Consider the following 17,479-nt stretch of genomic DNA (forward strand, 5'->3'; position numbering starts at 1 on the left):
TAACCCATATTAATTTCAAAGTAAATTTGCTGGATTTTTTTTTTTTTGGAATTAGGATTTTGAATTTGCAAGGTTAAGATGGTTTTGATTATAAATTGTAGTGAATGAGCTTAGCTAAGCGACACAACCTCCTTCTTCTTCCTCCTCTGTAAATGGGTTGTTTTCATTATAAGGCTGTACATCGGTCGGTTTATCCTATATATTTTCTAATCCAATCTAATGTTCGGGTTGCTAAAATTTAAGTGCAACCTGCCCAATTTAAAAAAAAAAAAATCTGTAAATCGATCAACGGTTTAGGGGCCAATTTTTTTTTCAAAGTCAAAATCAATAAATATTAAAAAGATAAATTAAAAATATCATATTCCACCAAAGCACAACACAATATATATAACTTTGAAATTAACAATTAAGTATATAACTTTATATTATTATATATTTAATCATTTATGTTATATATAAAAAAACTAAAAAGTAAAAAAAAAAAATTAAAATCCAAAGTTGGATTGGTCGGATCATTTGGTTTAATTGGGCGGGTTGGACCTATTTTCAACCCGCCCAATTAACAGATTAAGCGGTTTTTAATTTTTTCGAGTTATTTCGGTTTGTAATTTTTATCAGTTTTTTCGATTTGGTTTGAGCGAATTATTCAGTTTAAGCGGTTTACAATTTTTTTTGTACAACCCTAGTTTTCATTCTAAGGGAAGAAGGCAATTTCCTGGTTATAAGGACATAGTCGTCCTTGCTTTACAAATAGCTTGTAAGTTCTTATTCTTTAATCTTTGAATGAGTTATACAGATCATCTTATATATCTATATGGGTGCACTTTTAATGAGTATTACCTATTCATGAGTAATATTATAAACATTTAAGTTTTTATGCTTAGTTTTTCTATCTTATTTAAAAATCTCTCATTTTTGTATTATATGAGTTGGAGTTGTTCTTTCGGCTAAAAAAAATAAGAGAAAAAGTTTTTCGGCAAAAAAAGTTGAGTTTGACTTAAGTATTTTGTATATAAATATGTTTTTGATATAGTGTAAAAAGTAATATTTTTTTGATATTTTTTTTAATTAAGTAGCTAAATTAAGTATAGAAATTCAATTTTTCTTTTATTATTCGTCATTGGATCAAAATTTAATAAGTTAATATTTTTAAAATTAATATTTATAGTTAAATTGTTTAGTAACCACCAAACTATTGGATCTCCATTGAGAAATATTTCATATCTATGGGTGACATATGTATATTCATGAACTTTTTGACTTCTGACGAAACTGAATTTGGGTCCTCAAGTTTTGATAATTATGAATCATGTATTTGTTTTCTTATCAAAAAAGAAATAGCAGTGTTTGAGAAGCTATATTCAATCAAAATAGATTGCATGTTAGTTTTTCTACTCCTTTCTCATGTTGATTTTAAGCATTATCTTGTGTTAATTTTTATTGTCAGTTGATAAACAAAGCATTTGGAGAGCCACACTCTTACCTTTGGCATTATGATCTGTCATATGGCTTTAGTTTACTGGTTATTAGTGAATACCTTGCTTTAGGCTTCAACAATAGGAGATTAGCATAATGGTAAGTGGCAATACTTTTCAGTAAATTCTTTTTTTTTTTCTTTAATTAAATTTTTTATTTTATGTGTAAAACTAATTTTATTTTACTTTGATGATTTTTTTTTTTTTATGTGTAGAACTAATTTTATTTTTGTTCTAAAAATTTGATGCAATGCATTAATATTTGAATAAGTTTGACTTTGAAATAGACTTGGTTGTTGGCCAGCCAACATGATTCTACCTGCCCCGTTATGAAATATATAATTTCATCAAATTAAATCTAAATATCAATTTATATTAATATAAAGTGAAAACCTAAAGTAAATGAATTTGCAATCAGAGTAGTTAAGGATCACATATCTCTCATTTCCAATCAAATTATCATTGTATCACTTTACTAGCAATAGTGGGGGGCTTTAGATATGTATCAGGTGTGGTCTGTTTGTTTGTGTAATTAGTAGCAATAGTGGAGAATTGTTATCCTTAAAATGTTATTCTTTTCTCCAATTTATTTTTCTTTGTACCTTTAAGAAGGAAATCTACATATATATTCATTATATTATACCTTTTCTAATTATGTTTAAGAAAGAGAACGACTTCCATACTTGAATTGGCGCAAATAGGTATCCCATTTACACTTTATGAATTTCTACCATCTATTTTTCTTCTAAATACACAAATTGACAGCCTAAAGCAAAAGAGAATGGTATTATACTAATAGTGTAATGACCGCTCTAGTAATGTGGATTAGTAAAGGCAATTAGCACTAATTTTTATTATTTTATTATTATTTGTGAATTAATTTTAAATGTGGACCCCAATATTTAGAAATAAATATTAGAGTTATAATTTCTCAATTCCGGAGATTTTATTAAACTCTAGGGGTATTATTTAGCTTATATGTGAAATATGTTAATTTTGTAATTTTTGCTCGGCGACAACGGCTAATGCGATGGATGGCTAGATTAATCACATGGGTAAGTTTAGAACCCTATTTCATAGTGGAGAATATTTTAGAGAAAATAAATTATCGGGATTGAGCGGGGTTATGGAAATTGACCATTTTACCCCTAGTTTCAAAAAAATACCAAAGTTTAAGTTAAGGGGCATTTTAGTCATTTGTTATTGAGTGGAATAGGTGGCTGTCCCTTTAGTTGACACCTAGCATTCCTTTTTCAGCCAAAATGAGTTAAGTAAAGCATTTACTTAGTTAAGAAAAAAGAAAGAAAGGAAATTAGAAAAATACCAAAAAATCAAGAAAGCTCTCTTTTCCTTCCCTCTCTCTCTTCGAAACCAGCAGAAGCAAAGGGATTTGGTGGCTGGAATTCTGTGTTTTCATCAAGGAATTCAAAGAGAAATCAAACCAAGGTAAGCTTTAGTCATTTCCCTCTTTGTTTCTTGAAATTCATGGATGATGGAGTATGAGATTTTTAGGTTTAGTGGCTGTTAGGTTTTCATATGCTTAGGGTTCGAATTTTAGGATCCTTTTGAGTTGATTTTAGTTCCTAGATGCTGGTTTGGTTGATTGGATTAGGTTTTATGCAACTTTGAATGTTGAGTTCAAAGCTTTGAGCTTTAATGGCATAATTGGATTTATTGCTTTGTTCTGTGAATTACTGCCTGGAAATTATTGTGTATGCATTGTATAGGTATACAGGAGAGTTTGGGAAGGTTTAAGCTTGATTTGAATTAAGGGGAATGATTTTTGGTTCCCAGCAGCAGAACCGGTCGACCGGTTCTGGGGTACCAGTGGCAACCGGTCGATCGGTTGGTGACCCAGAACCGGATTGCCGGTTGGGAACCGGTCTGCCTGTTGGGGGAATTTCCAGAACCCTAGTTTTGGCCAATTTTGAGATATTTAGGGTATTGCCTTGAGGTTTATACATAGGGAAACTTTTAGTTTCAAGTTTAAGTCCCAAAAAGTGATTTAGCGAGTCACTCATCTGTGTTGCAATTATTGTGATTAGGGCATCCATCTAGCACGTGAATTCCGTTCAGGTCGGCCAGCACAGTTGAATTCGGAAAACAGGTAAGAACTGTGTATAATGTATGATGTGATTATCTGAATGTATGTATATGTGTTTATATATGCATGCTTGAATTATGCTAAGCACTACCAACACTTGTATGAATAAGTTATAGAGTGTATTGGTACAGTGATTGTTGTGATTGTGAGTACGATACAGTGATACCAGCACAAGCATGGGAAAATGCTAAGGTGTGTGGTACATCACTCAGTGTTACTCAGTGATCGGGATAAACCCTACCAACACTCGTACAGTGAGGTACGATGTGTATGTGGTATAGTGGTTGTACCTTGGTATTGAACATTCATACTCATCTGTTAAGCTCTGTAAATAGGTGTATGGGCGCCTATTTACATGTCGGAAATTATATGGTATGTTATATGCATTTCTTACTGAGTCTGTTGACGCACAGTTTCTGCTTCCATGTGTAGGTAAAGGAAAGGCGAAGGCTGAACAAGAATGAACCTGAGCTCGGGTGAGATTGTACATGTCATGCGGCGCGACCTGGAGTGTTCGGTCTCGGGACATCTGGGAGTTATATTTTGAAAGTCGCTGTGCGACCTGAAAACTATGTATTTTGAAATGTAAAGTTTAAACAGTAAATTTTACAAAGTTTGAAATCGGGATCCCGGGATTTGTAAATATTATATTATATTACAAAGTTTAATATTTAAAGCAAAAGTTTTAATTTGACACGTTTTTCGAGAAATTTCTTTGATTAGCAAAGATTGCACAATAATTGAAAAAGCACTGTAGCGTGCCTTAGCATTAGGGTGTTACAATTTTGGTATCAGAGCCGCCAGGTTTGTCTACCGAAGCTTGTTATGACATGTACAATCTTCATCAGAGAAAGCTCGGTTCACGGTTCAGTAATCCCGTACTTGTTAGTATTTGAAATAAATATGAATGTGAAAGCATGTTAGGAAGCATATTAGATTTAAATTAAATATATTTCCTTAAAAAGAAAAGAAAGTGTGTTGCCTTTAAGTTATTAAGAACGGCGTTAATTTTGATCGCTGTCTAACCTGCCTGGCTTATGGATTCGCAGGCTAAGTCCTATTAAATGGACGCCCCGCGAAATACAAGAAGTCAGGGTGGCATGGTTGAGACCGGAGGCGGTCAGGGAAATCCTCAAAATCCTCGTGGTCGCGGCCGTGGCCGTGGCAGAGCTCAGGGTGGTCGCCCTATAAATCCACCTCAAGCTCCTCCTGATTGGGAGCAAAGATTTGCTGAAATGCAAGATAGAATCCGCCAGCAAGATGAAGAGATCCAAAGATTGAGGCAGCAGGGTCCTCCTGCTGTGCCTCCTCAAGTGGTTCAGGCTGTTGCAGTTCCTGCGGTGCCAGCAGAACAACCTGTTGTTGGCAACCGTATGGAGCCGTTGTATGAAAGATTCCGGAAACAGGCACCTCCAGTGTTTCTGGGAGGCCCAGATGTGATGAAGGCCGAGCAGTGGCTTTCGGTGATTGAACGCATCCTCAATTTTATGGGAGTGGTTGGAAATGACCGGGTAACCTGTGCCACTTTTCAGTTTCAGGAAGACGCTCTCGTGTGGTGGGAGTTAATAACCCTCACTCGAGACGTCTCGCTGATGACCTGGGAAGAATTCAAGGAGTTGTTCAACTCCAAGTATTACAATGAAGCAGTCCGCAGTGCAAAGCGGAAAGAGTTCACTGAACTAGTTCAATCAGAGGGAATGTCGGTTACAGAGTATACGGTAAAGTTTGACCGTTTGGCTAAACTTGCAGCGGGAATTGTCCCAACCGACTTCAGTAAGAAAGAGAAATACTTGGCGGGTTTGAGTGCAAAGATTAGACATGATCTGGTTATTACTACTACTGAGGCAACCACTTATGCGGAGATGGTTGAAAAGGCTTTGAGAGCCGAGGGTGCGGTGAAATTCCTTCAGGAGCCCCGGGTGACTTCGAGTGTTGGTGGAACCCCCACTATTCCTACTCCTGTTTATGGTAGGGATGGTGGTGACTCCACCACCGAGCAGGAAAGAAAAGTTGTTCCAGCTTCTGGTGGCTCGGGGCAAAGTAAGCGGTTCCGTGGGAACCAAGGCAGAGGAGGACGCCAGGGTTACTCTTACCCTGAGTGTCCACGGTGCAAGAAACATCATCCGGGAGAGTGTAACCGGAAGACATGCTTCCTGTGTGGCATGGTGGGGCATTTCAAGAAAGATTGCCCCCAGGCAAAGAAAGAGGAGCCGAAAGCTGAGGTGAAACCGGCTCCTGCTCGAGTGTTTGCCATCACCCAAGCTGATGCTGCAGCCAGTCCGTCTGTTGTGACAGGTCAGCTTCTCGTCAACAACTTATTGTTTACAGTATTATTTGACTCGGGAGCTACACGCTCATATGTGGCTACAAGAGTAATTGATCTTTTGGGTAGACCTTGTGATATTTTAGAAAGAGGGTTTGGAACCCTAATGCCTAGCGGGGAATTGGTTATCTCTAATAGGCGTGTTAGGTCTATGCCGATTAGGATCGAAGATAGGGAATTGAGTACTGACCTTATAGAATTGAGACTAACTGAGTTTGACATCATACTGGGAATGGATTTTTTATCCAAGTATTCGGCCAGTATAGATTGTAAGCGAAAAATGGTGACTTTTCAGCCAGAAGGTGAGGATCCATTTGTTTATGTTGGGTCAGTTCAGGGGTCTCGGATCCCAGTTATTTCTATATTAAGGGCTAGGGATTTACTATGCAATGGCTGTGTAGGATTTCTAGCGGTGGTTTTTGACTCCAGCAGACCTGAAATATTTGGGCCTGGGGAAGTCAGGGTGGTGAAAGATTTTCTTGATGTGTTTCCTGAGGAGTTGTCGGGATTGCCGCCACAGCGAGAGATTGACTTTGTAATTGATTTGGCACCTGGAGTCGAACCTGTGTCTAAATCTCCATATAGGATGGCTCCAGCGGAACTCAAGGAGCTTAAGTTACAACTCCAGGGGATGCTTGACATTGGGTTTATTCGACCCAGTGTATCGCCCTGGGGAGCTCCGGTTCTTTTTGTGAAAAAGAAAGATGGTTCCCTCAGAATGTGTATTGATTATCGGGAACTAAACAAGCTGACGATTAAGAACAAGTACCTGTTGCCCAGGATCGATGATTTGTTCGATCAGCTTCAGGGAAAGACAGTGTTTTCGAAGATTGATTTACGGTCTGGTTATCATCAACTCAGAATTCGGGAGGAGGACATACCGAAGACTGCTTTTAGAACCAGATATGGGCACTATGAGTTTCTGGTAATGTCATTCGGATTGACTAATGCTCCTGCGGCCTTTATGGATCTCATGAATAGGGTATTCAAGGATTTCCTCGATAACTGCGTTATAGTGTTTATCGATGACATTCTTGTATACTCTCAGTCAGAAGAGGAGCACGAGCATCATCTTCGAATGGTGTTACAACGACTTAGGGATCACAAGCTGTATGCCAAGTTCAAAATGTGTGAATTCTGGTTGTCCGAGGTGTCCTTTCTGGGTCATATTGTTGGGAAGAATGGAATTATGGTCGATCCAAACAAGGTGGAATCAGTGAAGAATTGGCCGAGGCCCAAGTCTGTGACGGAAGTTCGAAGTTTTCTCGGGTTAGCAGGGTATTATCGACGTTTCGTCGAAGGATTTTCTAAACTTTCTATGCCCTTAACCGCTCTAGTAATGTGGATTAGTAAAGGCAATTAGCACTAATTTTTATTATTTTATTATTATTTGTGAATTAATTTTAAATGTGGACCCCAATATTTAGAAATAAATATTAGAGTTATAATTTTTCAATTCCGGAGATTTTATTTAACTCTAGGGGTATTATTTAGCTTATATGTGAAATATGTTAATTTTGTAATTTTTGCTCGGCGATAACGGAAAATGCGATGGATGGCTAGATTAATCACATGGGTAAGTTTAGAACCCTATTTCATAGTGGGGAATATTTTAGAGAAAATAAATTATCGAGATTGAGCGGGGTTATGGAAATTGATCATTTTACCCCTAGTTTCAAAAAAATACCCTAGTTTAAGTTAAGGGGCATTCTAGTCATTTGTTATTAAGTGGAATAGGTGGCTGTCCGTTTAGTTGACACCTAGCATTCATTTTTCAGCCAAAATGAGTTAAGTAAAGCATTTACTTAGTTAAGAAAAAAGAAAGAAAGGAAATTAGAAAAATACCAAAAAATCAAGAAAGCTCTCTTTTCCTTCCCTCTCTCTCTTCGAAACCAGCAGAAGCAAAGGGATTTGGTGGCTGGAATTCTGTGTTTTCATCAAGGAATTCAAAGAGAAATCAAACCAAGGTAAGCTTTAGTCATTTCCCTCTTTGTTTCTTGAAATTCATGCATGATGGAGTATGAGATTTTTAGGTTTAGTGGCTGTTAGGTTTTCATATGCTTAGGGTTCGAATTTTAGGATCCTTTTGAGTTGATTTTAGTTCCTAGATGCTGGTTTGGTTGATTGGATTAGGATTTATGCAACTTTGAATGTTGAGTTCAAAGCTTTGAGCTTTAATGGCATAATTGGATTTATTGCTTTGTTCTGTGAATTACTGCCTGTAAATTATTGTGTATGCATTGTATAGGTATACTGGAGAGTTTGGTAAGGTTTGGGCTTGATTTGAATTAAGGGGAATGATTTTTGGTTCCCAGCAGCAGAACCGGTCGACCGGTTCTGGGGGACCAGTGGCAACCGGTCGACCGGTTCTGGGGGACCAGTGGCAACCGGTCGACCGATTGGTGACCCAGAACCGGATTGCCGGTTGGGAACCGGTCTGCCTGTTGGGGGAATTTCCAGAACCCTAGTTTTGGCCGATTTTGAGATATTTAGGGTATTGCCTTGAGGTTTATCGATAGGGAAACTTTTAGTTTCAAGTTTAAGTCCCGGAAAGTGATTTAGGGAGTCACTCATCTGTGTTGCAATTATTGTGATTAGGGCATCCATCTAGCACGTGAATTCCGTTCAAGTCGGCCATCACACTTGAATTCGGAAAACAGGTAAGAACTGTGTATAATGTATGATGTGATTATCTGAATGTATGTATATGTGTTTATATATGCATGCTTGAATTATGCTAAGCACTACCAACACTTGTATGAATAAGTTATAGAGTGTATTGGTATATTGATTGTTATGATTGTGAGTACGATACAGTGATACCAGCACAAGCATGGGAAAATGCTAAGGTGTGTGGTACATCACTCAGTGTTACTCAGTGATCGGGATAAACCCTACCAACACTCGTATAGTGAGGTACGATGTGTATGTGGTATAGTGGTTGTACCCTGGTATGGAACATTCATACTCATCTGTTAAGCTCTGTAAATAGGTGTATGGGCGCCTATTTACAGGTCGGAAATTATATGGTATGTTATATGCATTTCTTACTGAGTCTGTTGACTCACAGTTTTCTGCTTCCATGTGTAGGTAAAGGAAAGGCGAAGGCTGAACAAGAATGAACCTGAGCTCGGCTGAGATTGTACATGTCATGCGGCGCGACCTGGAGTGTTCGGTCTCGGGACATCTGGGAGTTATATTTTGAAAGTCGCTGTGCGACCTGAAAACTATGTATTTTGAAATGTAAAGTTTAAATAGTAAATTTTACAAAGTTTGAAATCGGGATCCCGGGATTTGTAAATATTATATTATATTACAAAGTTTAATATTTAAAGCAAAAGTTTTAATTTGACACGTTTTTCGAGAAATTTCTTTGATTAGCAAAGATTGCACAATAATTGAAAAAGCACTGTAGCGTGCCTTAGCATTAGGGCGTTACAAATAGTGTTGGAACTGAGCTAGAATAAGTTTCAATGGCTTGGAAAAATAGAGAGGAGATTGTCAAAGCTAGAATAAGTTTCTCATATGGGGGGTGTTTCGTTTCTATATTTCATGATGATATAAGATTCTAAATTTCTCTTCATTGTTCTCTCTGTCTTTTTTTTTTTTTCTTTTTACTATGATATGTCTTTTTGGACATTATATCAGATATTACAATCTCTAACTATGATGTAGTTTTCTTTATTTTATGTACTATTACTCGTTTGTTGTGTGCTCTTTATATATATTTATGACTGTATAGGAGAAAATTCATGTCTTGATCAGAAAATGAAAGAACCAATTAATTCTCACTAGTTATATGTTCTTCTTGATTCATTTTTTTATTAGATTTTATCATATTATCATTTTTGTTTTTTCATTATTAAATTATGTCATAAATAAGCATCATTAATAAGTATCTCTAAGCTTGTATTCTTTACATCTCTGTTGGTAAGGTCTAGGTTATTGTTAAAATTGGTTGGCATATTTGCATTCATTAGATGACTATGATCTCACTAACTCATGTGAATAATTTTTGTTTGTTTATATTTGCCATAACTTGCGGTAAAAAATACATTTCTTTTGCGCTTGTACATTTAATTTTGCAAAGATTCTTTTAAAAATAGTATTTTTCTTTGTATGGTCAATATGGTCAGGGTTTCTCTCATTTAAAAGCCAAAAAATAGTGAATCGTTTTTCACTTCATCTTTCTCCCAAGAAACCCTAACTTTTGCAGCTTTCGAAACACTTTGTGCCTTCAGAAGTGTTTCTGTCTTAGTCTATCATGGAGAATGCCGTCTCCTTATCGACTTCTACAGAAGCCATACACCCTCCACCACTTGCACCCATGTCGCCTCTAATGTGATGACTAGTCTAGTTGAAAAGGTTTTCACCAAAGCCTTTCCATGTCTAGCTATTGTTTTCTATCAGACACCAGTTGTTGCTCCTCATATCTCTATAAGGTTAGCCTCTCCTCCGTCTCCTCTATTGCAAGATCTTTAACCACTTACCTTAATGATTTTTAACATTGTTCAAATATTTCAAATTTCTTTACATAAGGTAAAATTTAGAGTGATCGTCTTAAGAATTTAACGATAACTCATATCCACCCCTGAATGTACATTCATATGTTCAAATACAGATGATCCTACTTTCAAGTGGATAGAGGCATGTTTTTTCTTTGCAAAGAATGATCTTGTCAAAACTACTATGAACAAGATGCAAATGCCATAAATATAGTATTGTGGTTGTGGTCTTTTGATGACTTAGGCTTAGTTACAACAAAGAGTTCTTAGAATAGTCCAATTGAGTTCTGGTCACAGAATACAAAACTCATAATCCGTATATTAACATACAGTTTGGATCCATTGTTAGACAATGGATATTAACAACTTGTGAAAGTTATACAGTATTGTCCAATGTATTCTTGGAAGCTGAAATTTAAAATTTTTATTTAGAATCTAAAATTTAAAGTTAAAGACTTAAATTTATAATAAATATTTCTTTTGAGTAATTATTCTTTCTTGGACCACCACTACTAATCTAACTATAAGTCTAAGTTGCTTTTAGTAAGCATATACAAGTAAGAGATTCTATAAGATCGATGATTTATATTATTTTGGGATAGAATATCTGGAATATAGTCATTTGTGCCACTCAATTTTATTGAAGAAAATAGAATGACATCATAAGCAAATGATTTATAATCTTTTTTATCCAATGATATACTATTTAAGAAATTTTTTAATGAAAAAGCTTAGAGGAAAAACTAAAGGATAATTTCGATTAAAATAAGAATCCAACGATGTCCCAGTAGGCGAGAGTCAAAGTTATTTTTATTTTATAAACTTTTTTATTGTTTGTAAACACTAGTCTAAGTTGTCATCTTTAAATGGGTCAATTAGATTTTGTACTTATAAATATTTATCTATCGAGATCTAACACTATTATGTTGTCTAACGGATGACAATCCTTTGGGATTTGTCCCATTAAAACAACAAATTAAGTTAGACCAGCAATGAAGACTCAAAATTTATAACTTCAATAATTAATAACAAAAAACAACATGAAGGTTCAATATAAATTCATACACAATTCAAAAATTATTAAGCATTTAGCAAGTAATAAAAACATACAAAACAAACACATCTTAAATAATTTCTAAGATTTTCAACAAACTGATACAGTGTCCCGGTAGGCGAAAGTCAAAGATATCATTCATTGAATAGAGTACGTAGTTAACTCATCTAAAATGGATACCATGCATTCTAGTAACTTTTTATTCGATCAAGATAAGAATCTAGCGTTGTCTCGTTTAGGCAAGAGTCAAGGCCATTCTATCTTAGGAGCTTCCACCATTGTTTCATACTTTGTAAGCCCTACTCTTAGCAGTCACTATTGGGGTGATCGTTACTAAGAATAAAAGACTTACAATAATACTTATCTCTCGAGATTCTACGACATTAAATTGTTAATGAATGAACATCTATTAGGGATGAATCTCATTAAAACAAGAACTATGTAGAATCAACAATGGAGATCAAATATCCTTATACTAAAGCTCATTATTTTAAGGGAGATGTATTTTCATTTGATATATAGTTTAATCTATTTTTTTTAAATATTGATATATATTTATTTAATTAAAATTATTAATTTAGATAACTCTGAATATAAATTTTAATTTAATATTTATAAAATTATATACATACCTAGATGGATCTGAAAATAAAAATTTATTTTCCATCTTTAGTATTAATTTTCAATAAATATTATAAAAATTACTTAATTTAAGTTAGTCCAAAATTAATTAAAATTAATTTGCAACTCAAATTTAATAAATTTATATAACTAAATTCGAAATCCAATGTGTTTAAAAAATAAAATTTCAAAATTTACTTAAAATAAAATAAAATACATCTGGAAAAATTATTCTATTTATATTGATCTAAAATTAATTTTTAACACAAATATAATTTCCTATTTAATTAAATCTCTTAAGAAAAAATATCTAATATTTAAGTGTCTTGAATAAAATCAACTTAAATATTAATTTTCTATTTAATTAAATATATCTAAAAAACAAAAACTCTACTTAGAAAAGAACTATCTAGATATTCATAAACTAATTATTGATTTTCTAATTAAAATATAATATACTTTAGTCTATTTATTTTAAATAATCATTAATGAAAATTACTTGATTTAAGTTGATCTAAAATTAATTAACAAATTAATTTTCAACTTTAATCTAATTTTCAAAACTGGAAAAAAAAATTAAAATATCTACGTTTAAAATAAATATATTTCAAAATTTATATGAAAAAATAATTATTCAAATAAAATAAAATATACTTTAAAAATTATTCTAATTTAAGTTTATCTGAAATTGAAAAAAAATTCAACTTAAATATAATTTTCTATTTAATTAAATTAATTAAAATAGGAACAAATAATTAAGTATCTTGAATAAATCAACTTAATAATTAATTCTAATTTAATATCCAAAAAATATTTTAATTTAAGTTGGTCTAAAATTAATTAACAAATTAATTTTCAACTTAAATATATTTTCTATTTAATTAAATTTCTTGAAATAGAAATAAATAATTAAGTATCTTGAATAAAATTAATTTAATTATTAATTCTAATTTAAGTTCTAAGAAAAATATTCTAATTTAAGTTATTTTAAAATTTAATATTCAACTTAAATATATTTTTCTACTTAATTAAATATTAAAAAATATAAATTAGTTACTAAAAATTACTATCTAGAATTTTTTTCCTTAAACTAAATGTCTTTTTCTAAATTAATTTTCAAATAGTCTAATGAAAAATTAATTTCATTTGTTTCAAAATAAATTATGTTGCTAATCAATTTTAATTAGGTTAAACTAATATAATTAACTTAATTCAATTATTTACCTAAGGCAAATGGACCTTCACAATTAGAGTTATTTATGTGAGGGAGGGCTGGATCTAGTATGTCCTACCTACTACTATTGGCCTCATAACTCTCACACAAGGCCTAAAAGAGAAGAATTTAACTTTCATTAGATAATTGTTATTAATTGAATGATCCCAATACTTATTGGGCCTAAATAAAACTATCAAGGTGATACTTTATTGGTGTAAGTTGAAAAATACCACTTTTATTAATCAATTGATTAAATTTACCTCTAATCTTATATTTAAATGAAACATACCACTTTTTATATGTATTGTACCCAAAATACCCTGACATACGAGAGTCACATGGAGAGTATCTTGAAGTGACAGGGGCAAAATTGGTACAATGTTTAAAAAAAGAGGTAAAAATGGTAGACTTTAGAAAAGAAAGTAAAAATAAAAGAGGACAATATAAAAAGGGTATAGAGTGTAATTTCCTCTATTATATTTTAGAAACCTAGTCCATTTAATTCTTAAAATTAAATGTGCTTCCTATAAGCATCTAAGCCCAAAAACAAATATATAGGCTCACACAGATCAAATTAATTTGAATGAGCCGTATTATATTATTAGGTTTATCACAGATGAAAGAAATTACAAGTTACAAATTATTTATATCATCTATTTACTTCCTTAAAACTGACCATTGTGAATCGTGATTTGGTCGGTTCAAACTCCCAAAACTGATTTTTTTTTTTTTTTTTTTTTTTTTGTATAAAAAAGAAAATAACTTTCTCACAACACACATGTAAAGAATCAAAGTAGAAAAAAAAAATAGAAAAACTATCTTTTGTGCGTACCTCTAGGCTCTACTTTATTAGTTCAAGTTCTGCAAAATATAGAAAGAATGTGTGAAAGTGAGATGAATATGTAAGTATATAATTTTTTTAGTTTGAACTGAATGTATATGTATGATAAGAGATTTGGAAATTTGTTGAGTGAGGTTTATATATATATTATATATATTGTATATATATATGGATATTGTATATATGGGAAAGGTGAAGTAATTTTTTTTTTATTTAATAATATTAAGCAGAATGTACATATAAGTAAATAAATATTATATATATCTTAAATTTTAAACTTATTTATGATTATAATACATGTTTTGGTTTTTTTGGTGGATTCGCTACCAATATTAAAACCCTACATTCAATGTTAATTTTAACTGTTGATTTTTTCAGTATTCAGTTGAAACGGTTTCAAGTCCAACAATGTAGATATACTTGAAAGGATTTTTCAGTTTTCTAAATTTTATGCTCAGTCAGGACACACCTCATCCACATTAACCATTTTTTATCTAAATAAAGTGAGAGTAGGTAAGTAGTTGGTAAGAGCCCCCCACAAAAAATTCTTCACTTTTGGAGGTAATTTGAAATTCCACAAACTCCTCCAAAACCCTGCATTATCATCCAAACTCCACCTACCTGTGACAGCTTGTAAGAGCTTATAAGCACTTTAAACATTAGACTTGAAAGGATTCCTTAGACCAGTACCAAGAATCATTATTAGTTTGAGTGCCTAAAAGAATACTACGAATAAGCTCTCCTTCATGCTGATCAAATAAACCCTCCAAAATCTCCTCATCCCATTCTTTTAATCCCACTTTGAACAAATTTTTAGCCAAGCATTCTGCAACACCAAACGAGAATACTGAACATGATCATCATCTGAAGGCAACCATGGCTGAGCCCCCCAATTTAACCACGATTTGCACTTCCCACACACACTTCGCCAAACATAACTTATTAGCCCCCAACTGAGCTAACAGAAAAGAACATTGAGCGAAATATATATATGGCTTTAAAGACTCGTCCAACAAGAGAAAGAGGCCTTGTCAAAAGTCTCCTACCTTGTTTTCCTAATATAGCCAACTTAAACCCCCCTTTGCTTTTCTGTAAGCAAAATTTATTCCAATCTTTCCAATGAATCCTTTTACCTTGGGGGAATTAGTGTAACACCAAATTTTACTCATAAAAAATTTAAACATACTCAAAAACTTAAATTCATCATGAGATAGAGACTTAAGATTATTAGTTTTTAGGATTTTTAGTTAGTTCATTTTCAGCATTATTAAATTAAGTGTATATATATATAAAAAAAAAAAACTAATAATAAAAAAGAATTGTTATTATTATCTCTCTCACTATCTTTCTCATTTTTTTTTTCTCAAAAGATTTAAAAAAAGGAAGTCAATAATAGAAAAAGTCAACGGGGTGAGCTATAATCACGTTGGGTGAACCTCACGTGTAATGGTTCCTTATGAGGTAGTCATACTTGTCAACAGCACTTGCAGGGACTGCTACCATCACCTTCACTGCCTCCCTCTGATTAGGTACGGGTAGGAACAAGCAGTACCTATCGCAGCAAATGGGCCCTACGTGGGCCGGCTTTCCAAGCCCAAAGTCAACCTTTTCCAAACCCAACCTTGACCACTGCGACACGATCAGAACCCCAACCGAGTCAGGACACGCCCTCGACTCGCTCACCGATTCAATCACCGCTCTCACGTGCTCGTCTCCGACTCTATCCTTAGCCGCTTTCACCAACCCAGCCGCGTACCACAGGCCCATCTCCTCAAGGTCCTTCGCATTGGTCTGGGCGCAGCCCAATACGAAAGCGTTCCCATAGTACCCAGATGGCAAATTGGGCCTGACTCGGCCCCTAACGTTAATACTGAAAAGGAGCTTCAAGGTTTGGTTCGGTGGCAAGTTTAAAGCCCGAGCCCAACTCCTCCATACGTGGGCCGAGAGAACCTCAAACGAAGTGAATGTTGTTGAGTAAGTAAGCCTCGTGGACTGTGCAATATTCTTCAACTCCACAAGAGATGTACGGTCAAAGGTCACAGTGGTGGGAGTGAGTCGTTCACTGGAGAATCTTGTTACGAATCCGGAAATGTCGGGAACAGAGTTGAACTCAGGGAGAGTAACGAAGCTACTTGTACTACTAGGAATTCCTTTCCCAGGTTTCGGATCAAGTAAGTTGCGTTCCCAAACAGGTTCGGGTCTGGATTTGACTCGTCTGTTGGCTAACTCAGCGAACAAGTTTAGAAACTCGGCGCTACCGATTCCGTCGATTAGGCAGTGGTTGAAGCCGACGCCGAGAGCGGCTCCACCGTCCTTGAGTAATGTGAGCTGGACCACAAGTGGTGGGGCCCCCTTGAGGACGTCCGACACGTGGACAGAGAGGAGTTTCTTCCACTGGGTCACGTGTCTTGGGGCCTTGTTTGTGAAATCGGAGATTGTACGGTCAGATACGGCCTCGATGAAGACTGCACCTTGTTCCCGACAAACGACCTCGAGCTGGCCCGAACCGTCGGGCCTGGTTCGTACTCTTCCGGCAAGAGGGTAGTAAGGGACCAAGGCCTTAGATAGGGCGGACTTAAGAAGACAAGCCAAAGTGGACCCATCGTGTTCGAGGCCCAGTCTGGTGCTGGGTTTGTAGATTAAGAGATACTCGATGGTGAATCGGAGGAAGGGTTGGGAGTCAATGGCTGAGAGTGGAAGAACGCAAGTTGGGGTCGCCTCGGATGGGGTGACCACTACGGCCTCTTTCACTCGCTCGTGAGAGCTTCCCATGTAACAAAAGAGAAAATATATAACTTGAATGAAAGAAAGGGAAGGGAGAAAATATATATATATATATATTTATTGATATATATTCTTGAGTTTTGGATGGTTGCAGTGGAAATGCGTTTTGGGTTTTGTATGATAAGACCCAAATTATAAAATCACTTAAATTATACTAAAGATAATAATTATAATCTTGTTGTTGTTGTTGTTTCTTTTAAAAAATAATTGACAAAAATAATAATAATGTAAGGTAGTGACCCATGTGTATCTTTTGCTGTGTCTGAACTGTGAAAGATTTGTTCCAAGATTCTCTGGGTATAGCTTTATGAAAATTTAATATCAAAACGAAAAATAATTAAAATAAAAAATAACAGCTTGGCTTTGCTTTCTGTCTGTTCAAAGGTGTGTGATAGCTATCACTCTCTCTCTCTCTATGCTATTCTCCTATCTCAGTCTTTAGTTTGCATAGTGCTTTCATACATATATTTATTAATTTCTCAATTTATTAGAATTTTTAGGTGGTATTTTTGGGTAGGGGGATTGATGGACGTGGACGTGGACGTGGACGTGGACG

General features: G+C 34.5%; 1 protein-coding gene across 1 annotated transcript; it reads right to left on the reverse strand.

Moving 5' to 3' along the window:
* Positions 1-15,441: 15,441 nt before the first annotated feature.
* Positions 15,442-17,160, reverse strand: LOC115707081 (alcohol acyltransferase 9). The gene has a single exon (XM_030634918.2). The coding sequence runs from the start codon at positions 16,909-16,911 to the stop codon at positions 15,577-15,579; it is 1,335 nt and encodes a 444-aa protein (XP_030490778.2). The 5' UTR covers positions 16,912-17,160; the 3' UTR covers positions 15,442-15,576.
* Positions 17,161-17,479: the final 319 nt, after the last annotated feature.

The sequence above is a fragment of the Cannabis sativa genome, chromosome 1 (genome assembly GCF_029168945.1).
Source record: "Cannabis sativa cultivar Pink pepper isolate KNU-18-1 chromosome 1, ASM2916894v1, whole genome shotgun sequence".
In the NCBI taxonomy this organism is placed as follows: domain Eukaryota; kingdom Viridiplantae; phylum Streptophyta; class Magnoliopsida; order Rosales; family Cannabaceae; genus Cannabis; species Cannabis sativa.